The 19,699-nt window shown below is 44.4% G+C and overlaps 1 protein-coding gene across 1 annotated transcript; it reads left to right on the forward strand.

Moving 5' to 3' along the window:
* The first annotated feature begins 424 nt into the window (after window positions 1–424).
* Window positions 425–14,864, forward strand: LOC118367318 (prolyl 3-hydroxylase 3). The gene is made up of 16 exons (XM_035750651.2): window positions 425–807; window positions 1,075–1,259; window positions 1,574–1,732; window positions 2,267–2,459; window positions 2,980–3,111; window positions 3,348–3,490; window positions 5,560–5,649; window positions 5,781–5,833; window positions 5,947–6,026; window positions 6,235–6,362; window positions 8,199–8,294; window positions 8,408–8,558; window positions 9,023–9,140; window positions 12,922–12,997; window positions 13,326–13,466; window positions 14,259–14,864. Exons 1-16 carry the CDS (start codon window positions 495–497, stop codon window positions 14,436–14,438), a joined length of 2,238 nt encoding a protein of 745 aa, XP_035606544.1. The 5' UTR covers window positions 425–494; the 3' UTR covers window positions 14,439–14,864.
* The last annotated feature ends 4,835 nt before the right edge of the window (window positions 14,865–19,699 follow it).

The raw sequence follows: 19,699 nt of genomic DNA on the forward strand, positions 1-19,699 counted from the left end.
TGTCATCAGCTGCCACATTTAATGCTGATTAACAAATGACTTTGTAGTCAAACAGGGTAAATATTTTACATGTTGCATGTTCAGACCTGCCATGATTTATGTTTGGTTAGTGGGACTTTGGTAAAGTCGGTCTATATAGCCTAAATAGTTCGATTTAAGAAATTATGCTATGAAAAGAATAGGCCACTATGAAGAATGGAAACAATGTGGTTTGTGTAGCCTATACAGTGTTATGAATGAGTGTGTACAGACTGTAGGCAAGTACATTAAGCTAGATTATTATTATTTTAGCATTATTTTACTGCTTCCAAACAATGTTATTTACTGTGTTAACAAATCTACTTTCAAGTGCACTGCCTCTTTTCTTTTCTCCACCCATCCCACTACTTCTCCTCCCCTCATCACTACCATGCACGTCTTTCCTGCCTTCCCCTACTTTCCTCTGGCCCTGTCCCTCCCCCTCTCCTTCTCAAAAATAACTACGGCGTAGTACCATGGCGCTTTGCGCAAATCACAACTCTGTCTACGTGGCGCTGCACATCTCTCTTATTCACTCTCTTTTCTCATTCTTCTATTTAACCTCTCCTGTTGCAGGCATCGGGTCTTCTGCAGGATCTGCGTCCGGACTCATAACCTCTTACGATGTTTTGTATTATACCGGGGTCCGTGCATACTTTAGCGAGGAGTGGGAGAAAGCTGCGGAGCTGCTCGAAAAGTCGATGTCTACCCGGGAGGCTCTATTTCGTACCCGACGGCAGTGCCATAAAGAATGTGTGCCAGCGGGATATGACAGGCTCCCAAAACTGGGTATGTGTGTGTTTACTGTGTTGTATGTGTTCGGGTTCATAGGGAATGTATGATAGAGAGTATGTCTCTCTGTCTCCACCTGTGTGTGCTCTGTGCATGCATGTTTGCCACTTACATTCACAACTTGCATTAGGGCCTAGATATCTCCCAGGAGTCAGTGATGACCCTCCCAGGAGTCAGTGATGACCCTATCTATGGTTATGAGTGCAAGACAGTCCTGGTATGGTACATTCCAGTAATGTAGTGTGTGTGTGTGTGTGTCCTCAGACACAGAAAAAGGGAATGTGTGGGACCTATGGGCAGTGGACTGGGTCCAGCGGCGGGCTGAGTGTGTGCGGTTCTGTTTGGGACGGGCTGTCACTCCTGCAGGACAGCTTCCCGTGTCTGCCGACATCGAATATGAGTTTAGCACCCGGAACCCCTATAACTTCCTGCAGGTGGTCTACTGGAAGGTAACTGTTACCATACTCACCTGCTGTTTCATTATGTTCCTGTGCATATGTGTGGCTGACGGTTGAATTATAGTTCTGAAGAGCTAATTGCATGTTGAAGCAACTACATAGGTTATTCCACTGGTTGTTAGTTACACTGGTATAAGGATTCATACTTCGTGCACTCTAGCTCATCTGGACTTTTGACTTTTCTTCGTCATCGTCGACCTCCTCCTCCTGTTATTTTTTTCCTCCTCCCCTCTTCCTCCCTCTCTTCATCGTTTACCTCGTTCTCTATCAACCCCCACCCCCCACCCCCTTCTCTTCTTCCTCAGCTAGGGAAAGTACAGAAGGCAGCGTCAGCAGCCCACACGTTCTTCGTGGCCAACCCCAGTCACCTGGAGATGAGGAACAACATTGAGAAGTATAGACGGATGGAGGGAGTAACAGAGGACGCATTCCAGGATAGAGAGATGGAGGCAGAGAAACACTGGGTAATAAAAAAGAGTGGGAGAGGAGGAGGGTTGTGTGTGTGTGTGTGTCTGAGAAATGGTCAAATAAATGGTAGATTGGATGCATAAATAAGTATTTCTTACAACGAAATTCATGAATATTCTTTGATTCCCACATGTGGCCTGAGGGTTCAAATTCCTCTCTCTGGGCTTCACCTGAAGTACCTAACCAATCGTAAAAGCCCTTAGGGCTCACACAGTAACCTCTGCATGCACCCACAGCATTCCTGATAACATGTTACTAATGGAGTGTACTATAAATGAGACTCGATCATGTGGACTTCACTGGACTTTTGATATCACTAAAGCCTAACAGTAAAAAATAAAAATGCAGTTCATTCCACTGCTTTGTTTTGCTTGTCTCCAGCAAGTCTCCGTGCTTTCCGTACTTACTATGCCCATTGGGAGTATAGGCCATCGACGACTGTTCTTGATGTTTACCAATTATAGCCAACCTTTCCAGCTAACATTCGTCCCTCCTCTTAACCCTAACCTCCATCCCTCTATTAACCACAGGCCCTGTACGACTCTGCCCTCACCTCTGAGGCCTCCTCTGATTGGACGCACGCCGTGGAGAAATGGATGGAGTGTGTGAACGAGACACTGAGACAGACTGATGAGTGCAGGGCGCAGTGTGAGGTCGCCTCACAGCGGCTCCCTGAGAACAGAGGAGAGGACGGAATGGACGGGGTGTTTGAGAAGGCTGCAGGTGAGATAAACATGTTTGTTTGTTTAAAAATGTATATATTTTAAGGGTTTTATATATCCTTGTTGAGATCGGACAGTGAAGAGGACAGAAAAAGTATGAGCGAATGTGAGTCAGAAGGGCATGTTTCGGATTTGAACCCATGCTGACATTGGAAGCTGGGTTGTACATGTGGCACTAACCACTGGACCACACAGGTTACGGGAAGAACATGTTTGTGTTCATGAAGCTGGTTGTCTATGCAGGGCTATAGCTCACTCATGGCTAGTAGGCTGAAAATGTCTGTACGGTGATAGTGTTATATAGCATTATAAAGGCCTTATTACAGGGGGAGTGTTACCAAGACAGCTGACTGTAAACAGTATAATGTCACGCAGTGCATCATTTGTTTGGTCCAAAACAAAGCAAAGATTATAATTAGTTTGACATGTATAGGATACTACTAATTTTATTCTTATGCTATTCTCTACTTTTCTCATCTTTCCTTCTCCTTATCGTGTGATTTGTATCTCCTGTCCTCCAGCACTCTCCCTCTCCCTCCTGTCCTGCCAGCAGGCCTGTGTGACTCAGGTGGCAACGCGACCCGGAAGGATTTCAGCCCAGGAGGACTTCCTACCCACACAGCTGGAGCATCTACACATCGCACAGTTCAAAGGTTAGACAGGGGAACGGTCATATCTGAAGTTACAGTAATGACCACATGATGACGCTAACGACAATTGTGATGGTAACTCTGCTTCTACTGCAGCTGATGATACTGGCCTGACTATGGCACCTGAAAAAAATGTATCATTTCAAAAAGGCTCTGGTGTTTCATACAGGAGTTGACATATATCTAGTGAACAACCAAAGCTCATTTCCCTCCCTCTCTCTCTCACCTATTTCCGGCAGCGGGCGATCTAGGAGGAGCGGTGCGTTCTCTGCGGTCTCTCCTCCTGTTCTACCCCTCAGACAAAGACTCCCTCAGTAACCTGGAGCTCTACACAGAGACACTGGGGGGAGACACTGAGGCACATGGGACAAAGCCCTCCCAGGTACTACTGGTGCTCAGCATAAAATGAACAACCCCTAGCCTGGCCCAATAGGGAGGTTTCATTTTATAAACGACACTCAAATTTTATAGATACAATAATGTATCTTACTCTGTGAAGACCAGTGGGGAGAACAAGTATTTGATACACTGCCGAATTTGCAGGTTTTCCTACTTACAAAGCATGTAGAGGTCTATTTTTTATCATAGGTAAACTTCAACTATGAGACTGAATCTAAAACAAAAATCCAGAAAATTATATTGTATGATTTTTAAGTAATTCATTTGCATTTTATTGCATGACATAAGTATTTGATAATCAGAAAAGCAGAACTTAATATTTGGTACAGAAACCTTTGTTTGCAATTATAGAGATCATACGTTTCCTGTAGTTCTTGACCAGGTTTGCACACACTGCAGCAGGGATTTTGGCCCACTCCTCCATACAGACCTTCTCCAGATCTTTCAGGTTTCGGGGCTGTCGCTGGGCAATACAGACTTTCAGCTCCCTCCAAAGATTTTCTATTGGGTTCGGGTCTGGAGACTGGCCAGGCTACTCCAGGACCTTGAGATGCTTCTTACAGAGCCACTCTCCTTAGTTTCCCTGGCTGTGTGTTTCGAGTCGTTGTCATGCTGGAAGACCCAGCCACAACCCATCTTCAATGCTCTTACTGAGGGAAGGAAGTTGTTGGCCAAGATCTCGCGATACATGGCCCCATCCATCCTCCCCTCAATACGGTGCAGTCGTCCTGTCCCCTTTGCAGAAACGCATCCCCAAAAAATGATGTTTCCACCTCCATGCTTCACGGTTGGGATGGTGTTCTTGGGATTGTACTCATCCTTCTAATTCCTCCAAACACGGCGAGTGGAGTTTAGACCAAAAAGCTACATTTTTGTCTCATCAGACCACATGACCTTCTCCCATTCCTCCTCTGGATAATCCAGATGGTCATTGGCAAACTTCAGACGGACCTGGACATGCGCTGTCTTGAGCAGGGGGCCCTTGCATGCGCTGCAGGATTTTAATCCATGACGGCGTAGTGTGTTACTAATGGTTTTCTTTGAGGCTGTGGTCCCAGCTCTCTTCAGGTCATTGACCAGATCCTGCCGTGTAGGTCTGGGCTGATCCCTCACCTTCCTCATGATCATTGATGCCCCACGAGGTGAGATTTTGCATGGAGCCCCAGACAGAGGGTGATTGACAGTCATCTTGAACTTCTTCCATTTTCTAATAATTGCGCCAATAGTTGTTGCCTTCTCACCAAGCTGCTTGCCTATTGTCCTGTAGCCCATCCCAGCCTTGTGCAGGTCTACAATTTTAACCCTGATGTCCTTACACAGCCCCCTGGTCTTGGCCATTGTGGAGAGGTTGGAGTCTGTTTGATTGAGTGTGTGGACAGGTGTCTTTTATACAGGTAACGAGGTCAAACAGGTGCAGTTAATATAGGTAATGAGTGGAGAACAGGAGGGCTTCTTAAAGAAAAACTAACAGGTCTGTGAGAGACGGAATTCTTACTGGTTGGTAGGTGATCAAATTCTTATGTCATGCAATAAAATGCAAATTAATTACTTAAAAATCATACAATGTGATTTTCTGGATTTTTGTTTTAGATTCCGTCTCTCACAGTTGAAATGTAAATTACAGACCTCCACATGCTTTGTAAGTAGGAAAACCTGCAAAATCGTCAGTGTATCAAATACTTGTTCTCCCTACTGTAGATAGATATTGGTCGCATACACATATTTAGCAGATGTTATTGCAGGTGTAGGAACATGCTTTAGTTCCTAGCTCCAACAGTGCAGTAGTATTTAACAATTCACAACAACACACACAAATCTAAAAGTAAGAGAATGGAATGAAGAATTGACTAGAATACAGTATATACATATGACATGAGTAAAACCGTATGTAAACATGTTATTGCGGGTGTAGGGACATATAAATATTTATAAAATATATTTATATTTTTATTAAAGTGACCAGTGTTCCATTATTAAAGTGACCATTGATTCCATGTCTATGTACATAGGGCAGCAGTCTCTAAGCCTCGGTCTCTGTCTTTATATACTCAGGAGATAGCCAGGTATGTGAGCCGCTCACTGCAGGAGAAAAAGCTACTCTACTTCGGAATGGAAAACCTCAACTTTAATTTCACCGACCCGGTATGATGACGTTGTTTATTGATTATCGCTGGTTCTGGTTTGGCTCAGAGCCATAAAGTATCTACTGTATATCAAGGCTATAAAAAAAATACAGCAGTTTGTTCCTTTTGTGTTTTTGTCCTCCGATATAGGATCTCTGGACTCCAGAGGAGGTTGTTCCTGAGTTGCTGAGAGACACATGGAGGTAGGAGGAAAAGTGAAGGAGAAAGTTCATGCAAAAGAGGACGGGATTGTGGAGAGAAAGAGGCTTTGAAGTGCTATTGGGCGGTTGAAAGCCATTTCCTTTTTGATTTCCAGAGCAGAAAAGGAAGTGCTGAATGAGAAATTGAAGGCGGGAGAGAAAGAGGTGGAGATGGACGATAGTGGGTTCTACGCAGGTGAGGGTAAACATTAGTGTTTGGCATGTTAGAAGCACACATTGACGGATTGGTAATGACAAAAAACATCATTGGCTCGGGTCACGGGATTGGGGAACGCTAATCTGATAAATACCTCTTTGATTTAAATGTGTGTTTGAGTTTATGTGTGTGTGTGTGGACCCTTTTCCTGTGTCTCACTCACACCTCCGTTCTGTTCCATCCCCAGGGGGTCCCGTTCCTCAGGTTGGTGTCACCATCAGCATGGATGACAATTCTTTAAATGGAACTAATCGCGTCGTGCTGGACGGAGTTCTAGATCAGAAGGAATGCAACACAGTACTGCGCCTAGCGACCGTAAGCTTGCATATTATTTGCTCAGAAAACCAGACTCCCTTTTAATGAGCCCTGTCCCTTTGCTGTTTCCCATTGGATGGGAAGTAATGGCTGAAACTGCAATATAGTGAAAATCACACAGAGCCTATCAATGGCCATATACTGTACATTGTATATGTATATACAGTTGAAGTCTGAAGTTTACATACACCTTAGCCAAATACATTTAAACTCAGTTTTTCACAATTCCTGACATTTAGTCCTAGTAAAAATTCCCTGTCTTAGGTCAGTTAGGATCACCACTTTTATTTTAAGAATGTGAAATGTCAGAATAATAGTAGAGATAAAGATTTATTTCAGCTTTTATTTTTTTCATCACATTCCCAGTGGGTCAGAAGTTTACATACACTCAATTAGTATTTGGTAGCATGCTTGGGGTCATTGTACATTTGGAAGACCCATTTGCGGCCAAGCTTTAACTTCCTGAATGATGTCTTGAGATGTTGCTTCAATATATCCACATACTTTTCCTCCCTCATGAATCCATCTATTTTGTGAAGGGCACCAGTCCCTCCTGCAGCATAGCACCCCCACAACATGATGCTGCCACCCCCGTGCTTCACGGTTTGGATGGTGTTCTTCGGCTTGCAAGTGTCCCCCTTTTCCTCCAAACATAACGATGGTCATTATGGCCAAACAGTTTTATTTTTGTTTCATCAGACCAGAGGACATTTCTCCAAAAAGTTCCATCTTTGTCCCCATGTGCAGTTGCAAAGTAGTCTGGCTTTATTATGGTGGTTTTGGAGCAGAGCAGCATCATTAAATAGTACCCGCAAAACACCAGTCTCAACTTCAACAGTGAAGAGGTGACTCCGGGATGCTGGCCTTCTAGGTAGAGTTTCAAAGAAAAAGCCATATCTCAGACTGGCCAATAAAAATAAAATATTAAGATGGGCAAAAGAACGCGGATACTGGACAGAGAAACTCTGCCTAGAAGGCCAGCATCCCGGACTTGCTTCTTCATTGTTGACGTTGAGAAGCTGCCAGTTGAGGACTTGTGAGGCGTCTGTTTCTCAAGCTAGACACTCTGATGTACTTGTCCTCTTGCTCAGTTGTGCACCGGGGTCTCCCACTCCTCGTTCTGTTCTGGTTAGAGCCAGTTTGCATTGTTCTGTGAAGGGAGTAGTAGTACACGGCATTGTACGAGATCTTCGGTTTCTTGACTATTTCTTGCGTCGAATAGCCTTCATTTCTCAGAACAAGAATAGACTGATGAGTTTCAGAAGAAAGGTCTTTGTTTCTGGACATTTTGAGCCTGTAATCGAACCCACAAATGCTGATGCTCCAGATACTCAACGAGTCTAAAGAAAGCCAATTGTATTGGTTCTTTAATCAGAGCAACAGTTTTCAGCTGTGCTAACATAATTGCAAAAGGGTTTTCTAATGATCACTTATCCTTTTAAAATTAGAAACTTGGATTAGCTAACACAATGTGCCATTGGAACACAGGGGTGATGGTTGCTGGTAATGGGCCTCTGTACGCCTATGTAGATATTCCATTAAGAATCAGTTGTTTCCAGCTAAAATTCTAATTTACAATATTAACAATGTCTACACTGTATTTCTGATCAATTTGATGTTATTTTAATGGACAAAAAATGAGCTTTTCTTTCAAAGTGACCCCAAACTTTTGAACGGTAGTGTAGATATAGTTTATGAATTCTGGCCCTGATCTTTATGGTTCTTAGGGATATGAACCAGGGGTGGATTTGGAATTCAGCAATAGCATAAGTATTCCAACAGGGCTATAAGCTCATATCCTCCATGATGACTTCCTTCCTGTATTGTCTCTGACAGGCAGCTGCGTCCGCTGGGGACGGTTACCGGGGGCGACGGTCCCCACACACCCCCCATGAGAAGTTTGAGGGCCTGACTGTCCTCAGAGCTGTCAAGGTGAGAACGATGCATCTGGAGATTAAATCTATCCGTCTGTCTATCTGTCGATCGCTCTCTGTCTCACATGGCCACATAGCTAATGAATAGTTGTACACTTTTCTGGTCTGCAGTTGGCTCAGGACGGCATGGTGAACCAATCAGACGCTAAGCTGCTGCATGAGATGGGGGAGAGGGTGAGAACCCTCTTGCACTCCTACTTCAGGAGCCCCTCAGGACTCCATTTCTCCTACACACATCTAGTGTGCCGCAGCGCCATCACAGGTATGGTCCACTCAAGCAATGCCCTCTATTTCTTGGAATGATGGTTCCAAAAATGTTTGGTTTCACGTCTTCATATTTCATGTTCATTTCCATCTGTTCTGTTGATTCCATTATGTATTACATTTGTGGTTCTCATTGCAAAATGGCGCAAGGCTTTCCTATTCAAATAGGGTTAAGGCCTCTAGATTTCATCACGCTTTTCCCATTTCTAGTGTAACCCAATAGCTAACCCCTGACTTGTATCAGGTGTCTTATCTGCTCTGTGTTATGTCACCCTTTGTGTTACCTGGGTCGTTTTCATTAGGGCACACAATGGGAAAACTGTCTAAAACGTTTTGCAACGGAAAACTAAAATGAGTGTTTCTTATTGGACAACTCCAGGTAGTCCCTCCCTATTTCAGTCCATTTCTCTTCCATTTGGTGCCTAATGAACATGGCCCTCTTGTGTTGTGTGACCTGTCCAGGGGACCAGGAGGGGAGACTGGACCTGTCTCACCCTGTTCATGTGGACAACTGTCTACTGGAACCTGAGACCAGACAGTGCTGGAGAGAACCACCTGCCTTTACACACAGAGACCTGAGGTACACACACACTCATACATGCGCGTGCACACACACACACGCAGACTGGCAAAACACATGCACACACAGAAGCATGCAGATGTCTGCACTGTGCATGCACAGACATGTAAATACATGTAAAAAACACACACAAGACTTGGTAGTTGAGCTACTGTATATAACACCACATACACTCCCATGTGTATGTATTTGAACAGTGAAGCTAAAATGGTACATTTGGCTCTATACTCCATCAGTTTGGATTTGAGATCAAATGTTTCATGATGCGACAGTACAGAATGTAACTTTTTATTTGAGGGTATTTTCATACATATCTGTTTTACCATTTACACATGAAAGCACTTTATGTATTTTGTCCCCCCAGTGTGAAGAAGTCCTAAATATTTGGAGAAATTCACTTACAGCAGTTCAGAGTAGTCAAAAGTTTAGTATTTGGTCCCGTATTTCTTTCACACAATGACAACAAACATGTGACACTTACAAACTCGTTCTGTTTTGCACAATAGTAACTGAATGGTGACTGGAGTTTTATTTTCTTCTAAGTGAGTAGATAAGATGTTTCTGAAAACTTTAATGAATCCTGATAATGGCAAGATTATAAGAAAAATCATTAATGAATAATTATGAGTGAGATGACGTTCAGAGGCTAACAACAAAACATTCTAACCTCTCGCCATTACCAATAATAGGGGAGGTTAGCATTTCTTTCTATATTTAAAAAAAGGTTGAAAGTCATGCGTCCTCTGATACACAACCCAACCAAGCCGCACTGCTTCTTAACAAAGCGCACATCCAATCAGGAAGACAGCAATGTGTCGGAGGAAACACGGTGCACCTGGCAACCTTGGTTAGCATGCACTGCGCCTGGCCCGCCACAGGAGTCGCTGGTGCACGATGAGACATCCCTACCGGCCAAACCCTCCCTAACCCGGACGACGCTCGGCCAATTGTGCGTCGCCCCACAGACCTCCCGGTCGCGGCCGGTTATGACAGAGCCTGGGCACGAACCCAGTCTCTCTGGTGGTACAGCTGGCGCTGCAGTACTGCGCCCTTAACCACTGCGCCACCCGGGAGGCCGTGGTTAGCATTTTTGTGGGGGTATGATCTATATTCATGATTGTGGAGTTTTGATCATCATTATTCATGATTGTCCGTAATCATGGTAGCATCCACATTAAAGTAGAACTGTTCAGAAACATCTTCTATATTTATTTACAATGCGATTGACTCCAAAATGACACGATACATTATTCACCATTCAGTTCCTATTGGGTGAAATATAATCCGAAATCCAACCAGAACAAATTGCATGCAACAAGTTTGTAGAGTCACAAGATTGACATGGTCATTGCGTGCTCGGAATATGGGACCAAATACTACACTTTTGACTGCTTGATTATGCTATAAGTAAATACAGTGCATTCGGAAAGTGTTCAGACCCCTTCCCCTTTTCCACATTTTGTTACGTTTAAAGCCTTATTCTTAAATTGATTTAAAAATACATGTTTTTCTTATACATATATATATATATTTAAATACCTTATTTACATAAGTATTCAGACACAAAGAGACTTGAAATTGAGCTCAGGTGCAGCCTGTTTCCATTGTTCATCCTTGAGATGTTTCTACAACTTGATTGGAGTCCACCTGTGATAAACTCAATTGATTGGACATGATTTGGAAAGGTACACAGCTGTCTATATAAGGTCCCACAGTTGACAGTGCATGTCAGAGCAAAAACCAAGCCATGAGGTCGAAGGAGTTGGATTGTGTCGAGGCACAGAACTGGGGAAGGGTACCAAAACATTTTTGCAGCATTGAAGGTCCCCAAGAACACAGTTGCCTCCATCATTCTTAAATGGGAGAAGTTTGGAACCACCAGGACTCTTCCTAGAGCTGGCCGTCCGTCCAAATTGAGCAATCGGGGAGAAGGGCCTTGGTCAGGGAGGTGACCAAGAACCCGATGGTCACTCTGACAGAGCTCCATAGTTCCTCTGTGGATATGGGACAACCATCTCTGCAGCCCTCCACCAATCAGGCCTTTTATGGTAGAGTGGCCAAACGGAAGCAACCCCTCAGTAGAAGGCACATGACAACCCTCTTGGTGTTTGCCAAAAGGCAAAGAAACAAGATTCTCTCGTCTGGTCTGACGAAACCAAGATTGAACTCTTTGGCCTGAATGCCAAGTGTCCCATCTGGAGGAAACCTGGCACCATCCCTACGGTGAAGCATGGTGGTGGCATAATCATGCTGTGGGGATGTTTTTCAGAGGCAGGGACTGGGAGACTAGTTAGGATTAAGAGAAAGAGGAACGGAGCAAAGTACAAAGAGATCCTTGATGAAAACATGCTCCAGAGCGCTCAGGATCTCAGACTGGGGTGAAAGTCCATCTTCCAACAGGACAACGACCCTTAACACACAACTAAGACAACGCAGGAGTGGCTTCGGGACAAGTCGCTGAATGTCCTTGAGTTTCCCATCCAGACCTCCCGGGTGGCGCAGTGGTTGGCCGGTAGGGATGTCCTTGTCTCATCGCGCACCAGCGACTCCTGTGGCGGGCCGGGCACAGTGCGCGCTAACCAAGGTTGCCAGGTGCACGGTGTTTCCTCCGACACATTGGAGCGGTTGGCTTCCGGGTTGGATGCGCGCTGTGTTAAGTTGGTTGGGTTGTGTATCGGAGGACGCATGACTTTCAACCTTCGTCTCTCCCGAGCCCGTACGGGAGTTGTAGCAATGAGACAAGATAGTAGCTACTAAAACAATTGGATACCACAAAATTGGGGAGAAAAAGGGGTAAAAATTCAACAAACAAAAGAAAGTTTCCCAGCCGGAGCCTGGACTTGAACCCAATCGAACATCTTTGGATAGACCTGAAAATAGCTGTGCAGCGATACTCCCCATCCAACCTGACAGAGCTTGAGAGGATCTGCAGAGAAGAATGGGAGAAACTCCCCAAATACAGGTGTGCCAAGCTTGCAGCGTCATACCCAAGAAGACTCAAGGCTGTAATCGCTGCCCAAGGTGCTTCAACAAAGTACTGAGGAAAGAGTCGAAATGCTTATGTAAATGTGATATTTCAGTTTTATGTTTAATACATTTGCAAAAATGTCTGAACCTGTTTTTGCTTTGTTATTATGGGGTATTGTGTGTTGATTGATGAAGGGGAAAAAACAATTTAATCAGTTTTAGAATAAGGCTGTAACGTAATGAAATGTGGAAAACGTTTAGGGGTCTGAATACTTTCCAAATGCACTGTATGTCCAAATACTTATGACTTCTTCAAATCGGGGGACTAGATACATACAATGCCTTTATTTCTAAACGGTAAAACAGATATGCATGAAAATACACTCAAATGAAAGGTGACATTGTGTACAGTCGCCCTCATATGACACATTTGATCGCCAATCCAAAATGCTGGAGGACAAAGCCAAATTTAAAAACACTGCTTCACTGTCCAAATCCATACGGAGGGGAGTGTATATAAATGACATGAACAGACACTCCCATCCTGAATAAACTCAAACCAGTATGTCGTGACATCTTAATACTACCAGGGTTCGATGGTCTCCTCATTCTAAGGTAAACAAACACAGGTGCCATTCCACAGCCTAGTGTAGATTCTTGATTTCAGGCAGGAGGGTGTGAGGAAATAATGTGACATGCCTCTGACAGTGTGTTATATAGTACCATTAGATTTGTTGACTAAGCAATAGAAATGACAATTATGACGAGACTTGTTGTTAAATGCCGACTAAGACCATGTCTGATTCCATTCCAGCGCTGTGCTCTATCTGAACGATGACTTTGACGGTGGGGAGCTCTTCTTCACAGACAGGGATGCCAAGACTGTCACAGTAAGTCACTTGACATTTCAAACTCAAGTAGAACACTTTACACTGGCTGATCTTCACGTGAACTATGACCTATGCCCCACTGGCCCCGGTCATCACTATCTGGCCATGCTAGAAAGGATGGAAGCACAGCTTTCTAACGTATGCAATTTGAACCTTAACCCGTTCAGTAACTGTACACCTAATATTAGCCCTAACGCTAAATTAAGAACAAATAGTTGGTGTTGTGTGTACGTAGTAAGTTCTGATGATGTTGCCTCTTCTATCCATTCTAGCATGGCCCTTATAGAGGCTACCCTTTCTGACGCTCTTGCTCTCTTTCTTTCTGTAGGCCCGGGTGAAACCCACCTGTGGTCGGCTGGTGGGGTTCTCCTCCGGTCCTGTCAACCCCCATGGTGTGACCGCGGTGACCGCTGGCCGAAGGTGTGCACTGGCCCTTTGGTTCACCAAGGAGAAGCACCACAGGGATATGGTGAGAACTGTTATTGGATTGGTTGCTCTATATAAACCTGTCCCAGATCAGATATGTTTGGCATGACAATAACCATAGGAGTTGGTAAGACAGCACAAACACATCTGGGACCAGGCTAATGCTATAGAGTGTATTTTTTATTTTAAAAAAGAGAGGGCCGACTGCTCACTAGATGGTAATGTGGGAGCCACAATGGCAGCCATCTTGGTAGGGAAGTGAAGTTGAAATTGGTTAGTGTTGCCCCTAACCATTTTTTTTTAATTCATGTTTTGTATTAATGGTTAGGTATGCGAAGCTGATCCTAGATCAGTGGTTAAGGTGAACTTCTACCACAAGCGGTGAACTTACAAAAGTGACTGCAAGGTTATTGTTTATAGCAACAAGATCAGCTGCAGACAAACAAACAGAACATGCATGCAAATGTAATGGTTGTTTCTTTCTCATTTTTCACATCTAGCGCTGACGATTTAAAGCTATTTTCCCTATGGTAATTCACTTTTTGTTTTAGATGGCGCTTTTGAAGAATAAGTCACCGTCAGCTAGGGTTGGTAGTCAAATAACATGTGACAATAGGCACTTTTTTTATTTTCCTGTTGGTCGGTTTATTAATGATCTATAATTTTAAGGTTGAACTTGAGGAAAGTTCTGGCACAATTTTCCCTAGATTCTGAAGGAGCACTTCTGCTTCCTACCCCTCTAGCCTGGATTTTGTCTGATCACGGCCATGGTGTGAATACGGTCCATTGAACCTCACTTTACCTCACACTATTGTACCTTCTGTGCCTCATGCAGGAGAGGGAGGAGGCCGAGGCCCTGTGGGCTGCAGATGGACAGAGTGTGATGAAAGGAGGAGAAGTAAAAGAGGAGGGAAGAGAGGGCACCGCTGCCCCTGCTCGGAGTGGTAGAAGCGGAAGCCAGTCGTCGAGGAGTAGAGGGAGGGGCAGGGTGACAGGGGGAAAGGACGAGCTGTGATGAGCTGCGGTGATGGATTTAAAGACTGAACCACCCACGCTGAACAGCGGGGTAGTCCTGTTAACCTCCCCGTCCTACTTGGTGGACCGTCCTGGTCCAGCCACCAGTCCCCTCTCCCAAAAGACCATAAACTATTCTCTATTTTTACACCGGGCTTTTCAATCCCTACCCACGCTCTTTCTTTCTCTCTCTCTCTCTCTCTCTCTCTCTCTCTCTCTCTCTCAGACCATTTGTGAAAGAAGGTATTTTTGTCCATCTCTTTCGCTCCCTCAGTCTTTCTCTTTGAGACGGTATTGTGTGTCTTTCCCCCCCCCATTGACAATCAGTCCATTTGTGTTAGTGTAGGCCTTAGTGTTTGCTATGTAATGACCGTTACATACCTGCTGGAGAAAAGTAAAAGGAATTGAATAAAAGTTATTAAAAATGGTGGAGAGGGAGTGAGAATGGAAAAAAGCCCTTGTTGCAGATATAGAAGAAGAAAAAAGCCATAGCTGAGGTGCCTCTGAAGTGGCATCTCCCCTCTGTCGGAAAGAGGTATAAGTGGGAGAGAGAGAATTTAGAAATCTCCTTTATTGGGTCAATGCCGTACATTACACACATGTACATTAAGAACATGTCATATTAAACATTGACATCCACAAGAGCTCTCATACACAACCCTGTAGAAGGTTAAAAGGTCAACTCCAAACCTCCTGCATGATCAACTGTTTAACCCTTTACACCCATACCCATTCGCGGGTTGAAAAAGGCAGATTTAGAACATAGTGGCTGTACAGTAACAGGCTTGTACAGTAAGTAACATGCTCTCCATGACGTTAGAGCTCTGGCCCTGCGCGTCACGGCGCTATATGGGTTTTGACTGACTGCCGTTTTGAACTGGAGCACCAGCGCTCGACAAAAGAAGTTGCCCTCCCGCTAATTGGGCCACCTTTGCAAACTGTTTTGTTGTCCGAGTGAGCGAAATGCTGTACATTTTACGGTGACTCGATATATTTTGAAAGATGCGACGTTGAGGATTATAATAAATACAGCTTTGAAGTCATAGTCCAAATGTGCACTTCACATTTCCGAACCATGAATCTCATGTCAACGTTTCTGATCACTGTTTGATGTACAGTTACAAGATGACATGGCATCATACCCTGGGTTGTTCTGGACCGAATGAGTTCACGTTTGTTTATTGTTAAGAACATTTGCTGCGGCACACGCACCTCAATGCACCCAGGACTTCTTTCTATGCGCACCAAAATTACGATCTGTTTCTTTGAATTGCCTTGTGAAAGCTTAACACTAAGATCGTACAAAACTCAGCAAATCACGTTGGCAATAGAACAAGCTGTCAAATCATGCTCACCTGACCCAGATTGCGATTTAAAAATTGACCGTTTTTGGATTGCGTAAAAGCAACACCAGTAATTGTGTGATGGCTGTGACGCAGGGCTGTGTTCCAAACAAAACAACCACAAGTGTGCTTACTCTAGTTCCTCGGCGGCATAGCTAGGAGAGCATTTTCCAGGAACATCTTATAACGCTTAACGTATCTAGAGCATTTTCTGATTTCGTTATTAACAAACGCGGCCGGCGAAAAGTACAGTAAATGTCAAATGCGCATAAACTCAACAGTGTAATGTTTCAAATCAGTCTTGTGTCCGTTGAACTGTTGCGTACTCACCTTCGGTCTAATAATTTCCCCATTATCTACAAACTGTTCCCTTTCAATTGCTACCATGGTTATGCATATGGTTTTCATATTTGTTCTGGAATAAATATTTCAATTTAGCCCTATCCATATAAGCCAATTCCCACTGCATTTGACTAGAGAGAGAGAGAGACTGAGGGAGAAAGAGAGGGTGAAGTGGGGGGGTTGAGATAATAGGTGTGGATTCGTCCTTGAACTCTGTGGAGATGAAGACCATGAAACCAAGAGAGGGTTAATGTGTCAGAGATGGAGGGGGTAGAGAGAGGCAGAGGAGGGGAAGGGAGGAGAGACGTAGACACATAAGGAGAAAGAGATGTCACACCTGCTTAGGGACTAGACCGTGCAGTACAGAAACACTGACATAGAAAGGGAAAGACAAAGAGGGAGATGGAGATAGACAAAGCTCTGCAATGCACAAAAAACTGATGCTTCGTGGGGAGAGATGGAGAGAGAGGTATGCAGAAGGGGGGGAAGGATAGAATGAGAGATTACCGTTAATCCCTCGTAAATGAGTGCATTTGTTTATGAAGTTTAGGAAATCTCTCCCATTTAGAATATGGAATCATAATCCAACTAGAATTCATTTCATAATTTACATCCAGTCTGACACACTCACTCACTCCCATTTTCTCTCCCATTTAAACACCCCCATGTATATCCCCACCTCCTCGCATTACTGAGTCACGGCCAGTCAAGCACTGTTTACGACCCGTATTAACTCTCTCACCCCCGTGATAATCCGCGGGTGCTGCAGAATTGGGTCGACTGGCCCGTTAATGGACTCCTGGTTTTAACCGCTTCCATCCCGTGGCCTACCCTCTCCAGTCGGTGCATTCCCAAAAAGGCCCCGTTAATCTGTGTTTAAGCAGGCGTACATCTACATCACGCATCTCAAAGCACACTGTCACCCCACTTTCTAGCGTCAAATGATGTGTCTACATGTGTATACAAGTGATGTGCTGTATATCGGCTGTACTTCATCTGTTGAATATCACACGATTAGTAATCAATCCCCCAAAACAAATTGATATAAAATATAACGTAAAAGGAGTCATGGGCCAGATAGTAAAAGCATCACCACCGTATCATTTAAATGCACAAAGGAACACCTGACTTGAATGTGTTGAATCATTTTCTTTATGGTTTGATGTGATGGTGTTTTCCACAGATATAGGACTGTTCTCATTCTATTTCTACGGTGGTTCCTCTAATTGAGGAAAGGACACACATCCATTGTAACATGCAGTATATACACCTAGGTGTACAAAACATTAGGAACACCTCCTCTTTCCATGATGTAGACTGACCAGGTGAATCCAGGTGAAATGTTGCTTGCTAAATACACTTCAGTCAGTGTAGACGAAGGGGAGGAGACGGGTTTAAGAAGGATTTTTTTTAAGCCTCGACACCTAAGACTTTGGATTGTGTGTGTGTGTGTGCCATTCAGAGGGTGAAATCGGCAAGACGAAACATTTAAGTGCCTTTGAACGTGGGCAAGGTAGTAGGTGCAAGGCGCACCGGTTTGTGTCAAGAACTACAACGGTGCTGGGTGTTTTCACGCTCGACAGTTTTCCGGTGTGTAATCAAGAATGGCCCACCAGGAGGACATCCAGACAACTTGACAAAACTGCGGGAAACATTGGAGTCAACATGGGCCAGCATCCTTGTGGAATGCTTTCGACACCTTGTAGCGTCCATGCCCAGACGAAATGGGGCATGTCCATATCCGTATATCCTTTTCAGTATGTCCCATTCAGATTTAAGCAGACATTAGCTACATTAGCTACTAAGGCCGGTTTGATTGAACCCTTTTTGATAACTATATACTGTCAAGTCAAGTGATCCTGTCACACCAATGTTGGTTACTTCCATCACACTATACAAGCACATTGGTCACAGGTGACAAATAAAGACCGGCATACAAGCAGATCAACGACTGACCCAGACAGGGTAGTCTAGTATTAGATCGGCTATCACTTCAGTGTCTTCCCAGGCTGTTTGTTGATGGCTGGTTCCTCTGGCTGTGTGATTTTACATTTAATCCCCTCCTCCCCTTTCCCTTTGTTTAAGACTTGGAGAGAAGGACAGTGGGCTGCTAATGGCTGTAGTGTTATAATTACGCTGTATAGCATCACAGAGCAACAGAAGGCTCAGTGCTCTGTCCTGGCTGTCGCACAGCCAAAAGCTGCTCTGCAGGCTCACTGCTGGCGCGTGTAGCTTAGTTGAATGTGCGAGACCAATAGAGACGACCACACAAAGCTTAATAGATTACAATTCTCGGCCCCACGCTGGTTTTCTCAAATGCCCCGCCCGCACCACTTGCTCTCCAACTCTCTCTCTCTCTCACATTCGCTCGGTCTCTCCCCCGAATCCAGCGTCAGCGCTGTCAGAAAAAGGTTGAGTGTCTGTTCGCTCAAATGAGTCCTGTTGCTATTTGACCACGCGAGAGAGAGTGGAAGCATTGGGTTAATACTAACTGTACATGTGAAGATAAGTTCAGAAAGTCAAAGGGCAATGTAGTGAAACTTCTCTGTCTCTTTTTCGCTCTGCCTGTCTCCTTACTCAATGTGTTTGTTTCCTCCCTCCCTCCCTCCCTCGGCACTCTTTCTGTCCATCTCCTTTTTACTTTGTCTCACTTTTAGCAAGTTGCCTTTTCGGCTGCATATTTTTGAACAGTATAATGTAGCTCATTGAGACCATGAAAAGTGCCACATATAAAATGTGCCGTAAATACAGTATTATGGACCACACCTAGGAACCATGGTACGAGCCTGTGAAAGAGAATGACCTTCTCAGAGGACAATCAAATCTACTCTATTCTTACCCATGTGGCTTTGTAGCAAATGTGTATCTTCATCAGGTCATAGTTAGGCAGGTGGAGGTGCTGGCCTTAGAGGTTCATACATGCAGGTGTACTAGAGCAACTTCTCTCCCCTGGCCTGCAATGTGTCACCAATGTCCCCTCATCTGGTCCCCATCTCTCTGTCTCTGTCTGTGCTGCTGGCTTTTCTAAAATTAGACTTCTCAAGTTTACAAAACACTGAAGCCCCCTGCCAGTCACAGGCTTCACACCACACCATAAAAAGCCATGTCCAGGAGTGTATTTAATTTTTTTATTTTTTATTAATGCAGGACCGGTTCCTGTCTTTTGACCCCATGACACGATTGCCCACCTTGTTTGGTGTGCTATGCTTGCCCCTCTCTCTCTCTCTCTCTCTCTCTCTCTCTCTCTCTCTCTCTCTCTCTCTCACGCATTCCCTATCTCCCACTCTCTCTCTGTTTCTTCCTCTGTTTCTCTCTCTCTGTTTCTCTCTCTCTTCTCTCTCTGTTTCTCTCTCTCTGTTTCTCTCTCTCTCTGTTTCTCTCTCTCTCTCTCTGTTTCTCTCTCTCTCTTTGTTTCACTCTCTCTCTGTTTCTCTCTCTCTCTGTTTCTCTCTCTCTCTGTTTCTCTCTCTCTCTCTCTCTGTTTCTCTCTCTCTCTTTGTTTCACTCTCTCTCTGTTTCTCTCTCTCTCTGTTTCTCTCTCTCTCTCTTTCTCACTATCTTTTCTTTCTCTGTCTCC

The sequence above is a fragment of the Oncorhynchus keta genome, chromosome 34 (genome assembly GCF_023373465.1).
Source record: "Oncorhynchus keta strain PuntledgeMale-10-30-2019 chromosome 34, Oket_V2, whole genome shotgun sequence".
Taxonomy (NCBI): Eukaryota; Metazoa; Chordata; class Actinopteri; order Salmoniformes; family Salmonidae; genus Oncorhynchus; species Oncorhynchus keta.

Bases quoted from the DNA above. Each gene is read 5' to 3' on its own strand.
- LOC118367318 (XM_035750651.2), top strand. From the start codon at position 495: ATGGCGCTTTGCGCAAATCACAACTCTGTCTACGTGGCGCTGCACATC. The intron at 1,260-1,573 runs GTAACTGTTACC...CTTCTTCCTCAG, and splicing joins TGCAGGTGGTCTACTGGAAG to CTAGGGAAAGTACAGAAGGC. The intron at 1,733-2,266 runs GTAATAAAAAAG...TATTAACCACAG, and splicing joins TGGAGGCAGAGAAACACTGG to GCCCTGTACGACTCTGCCCT.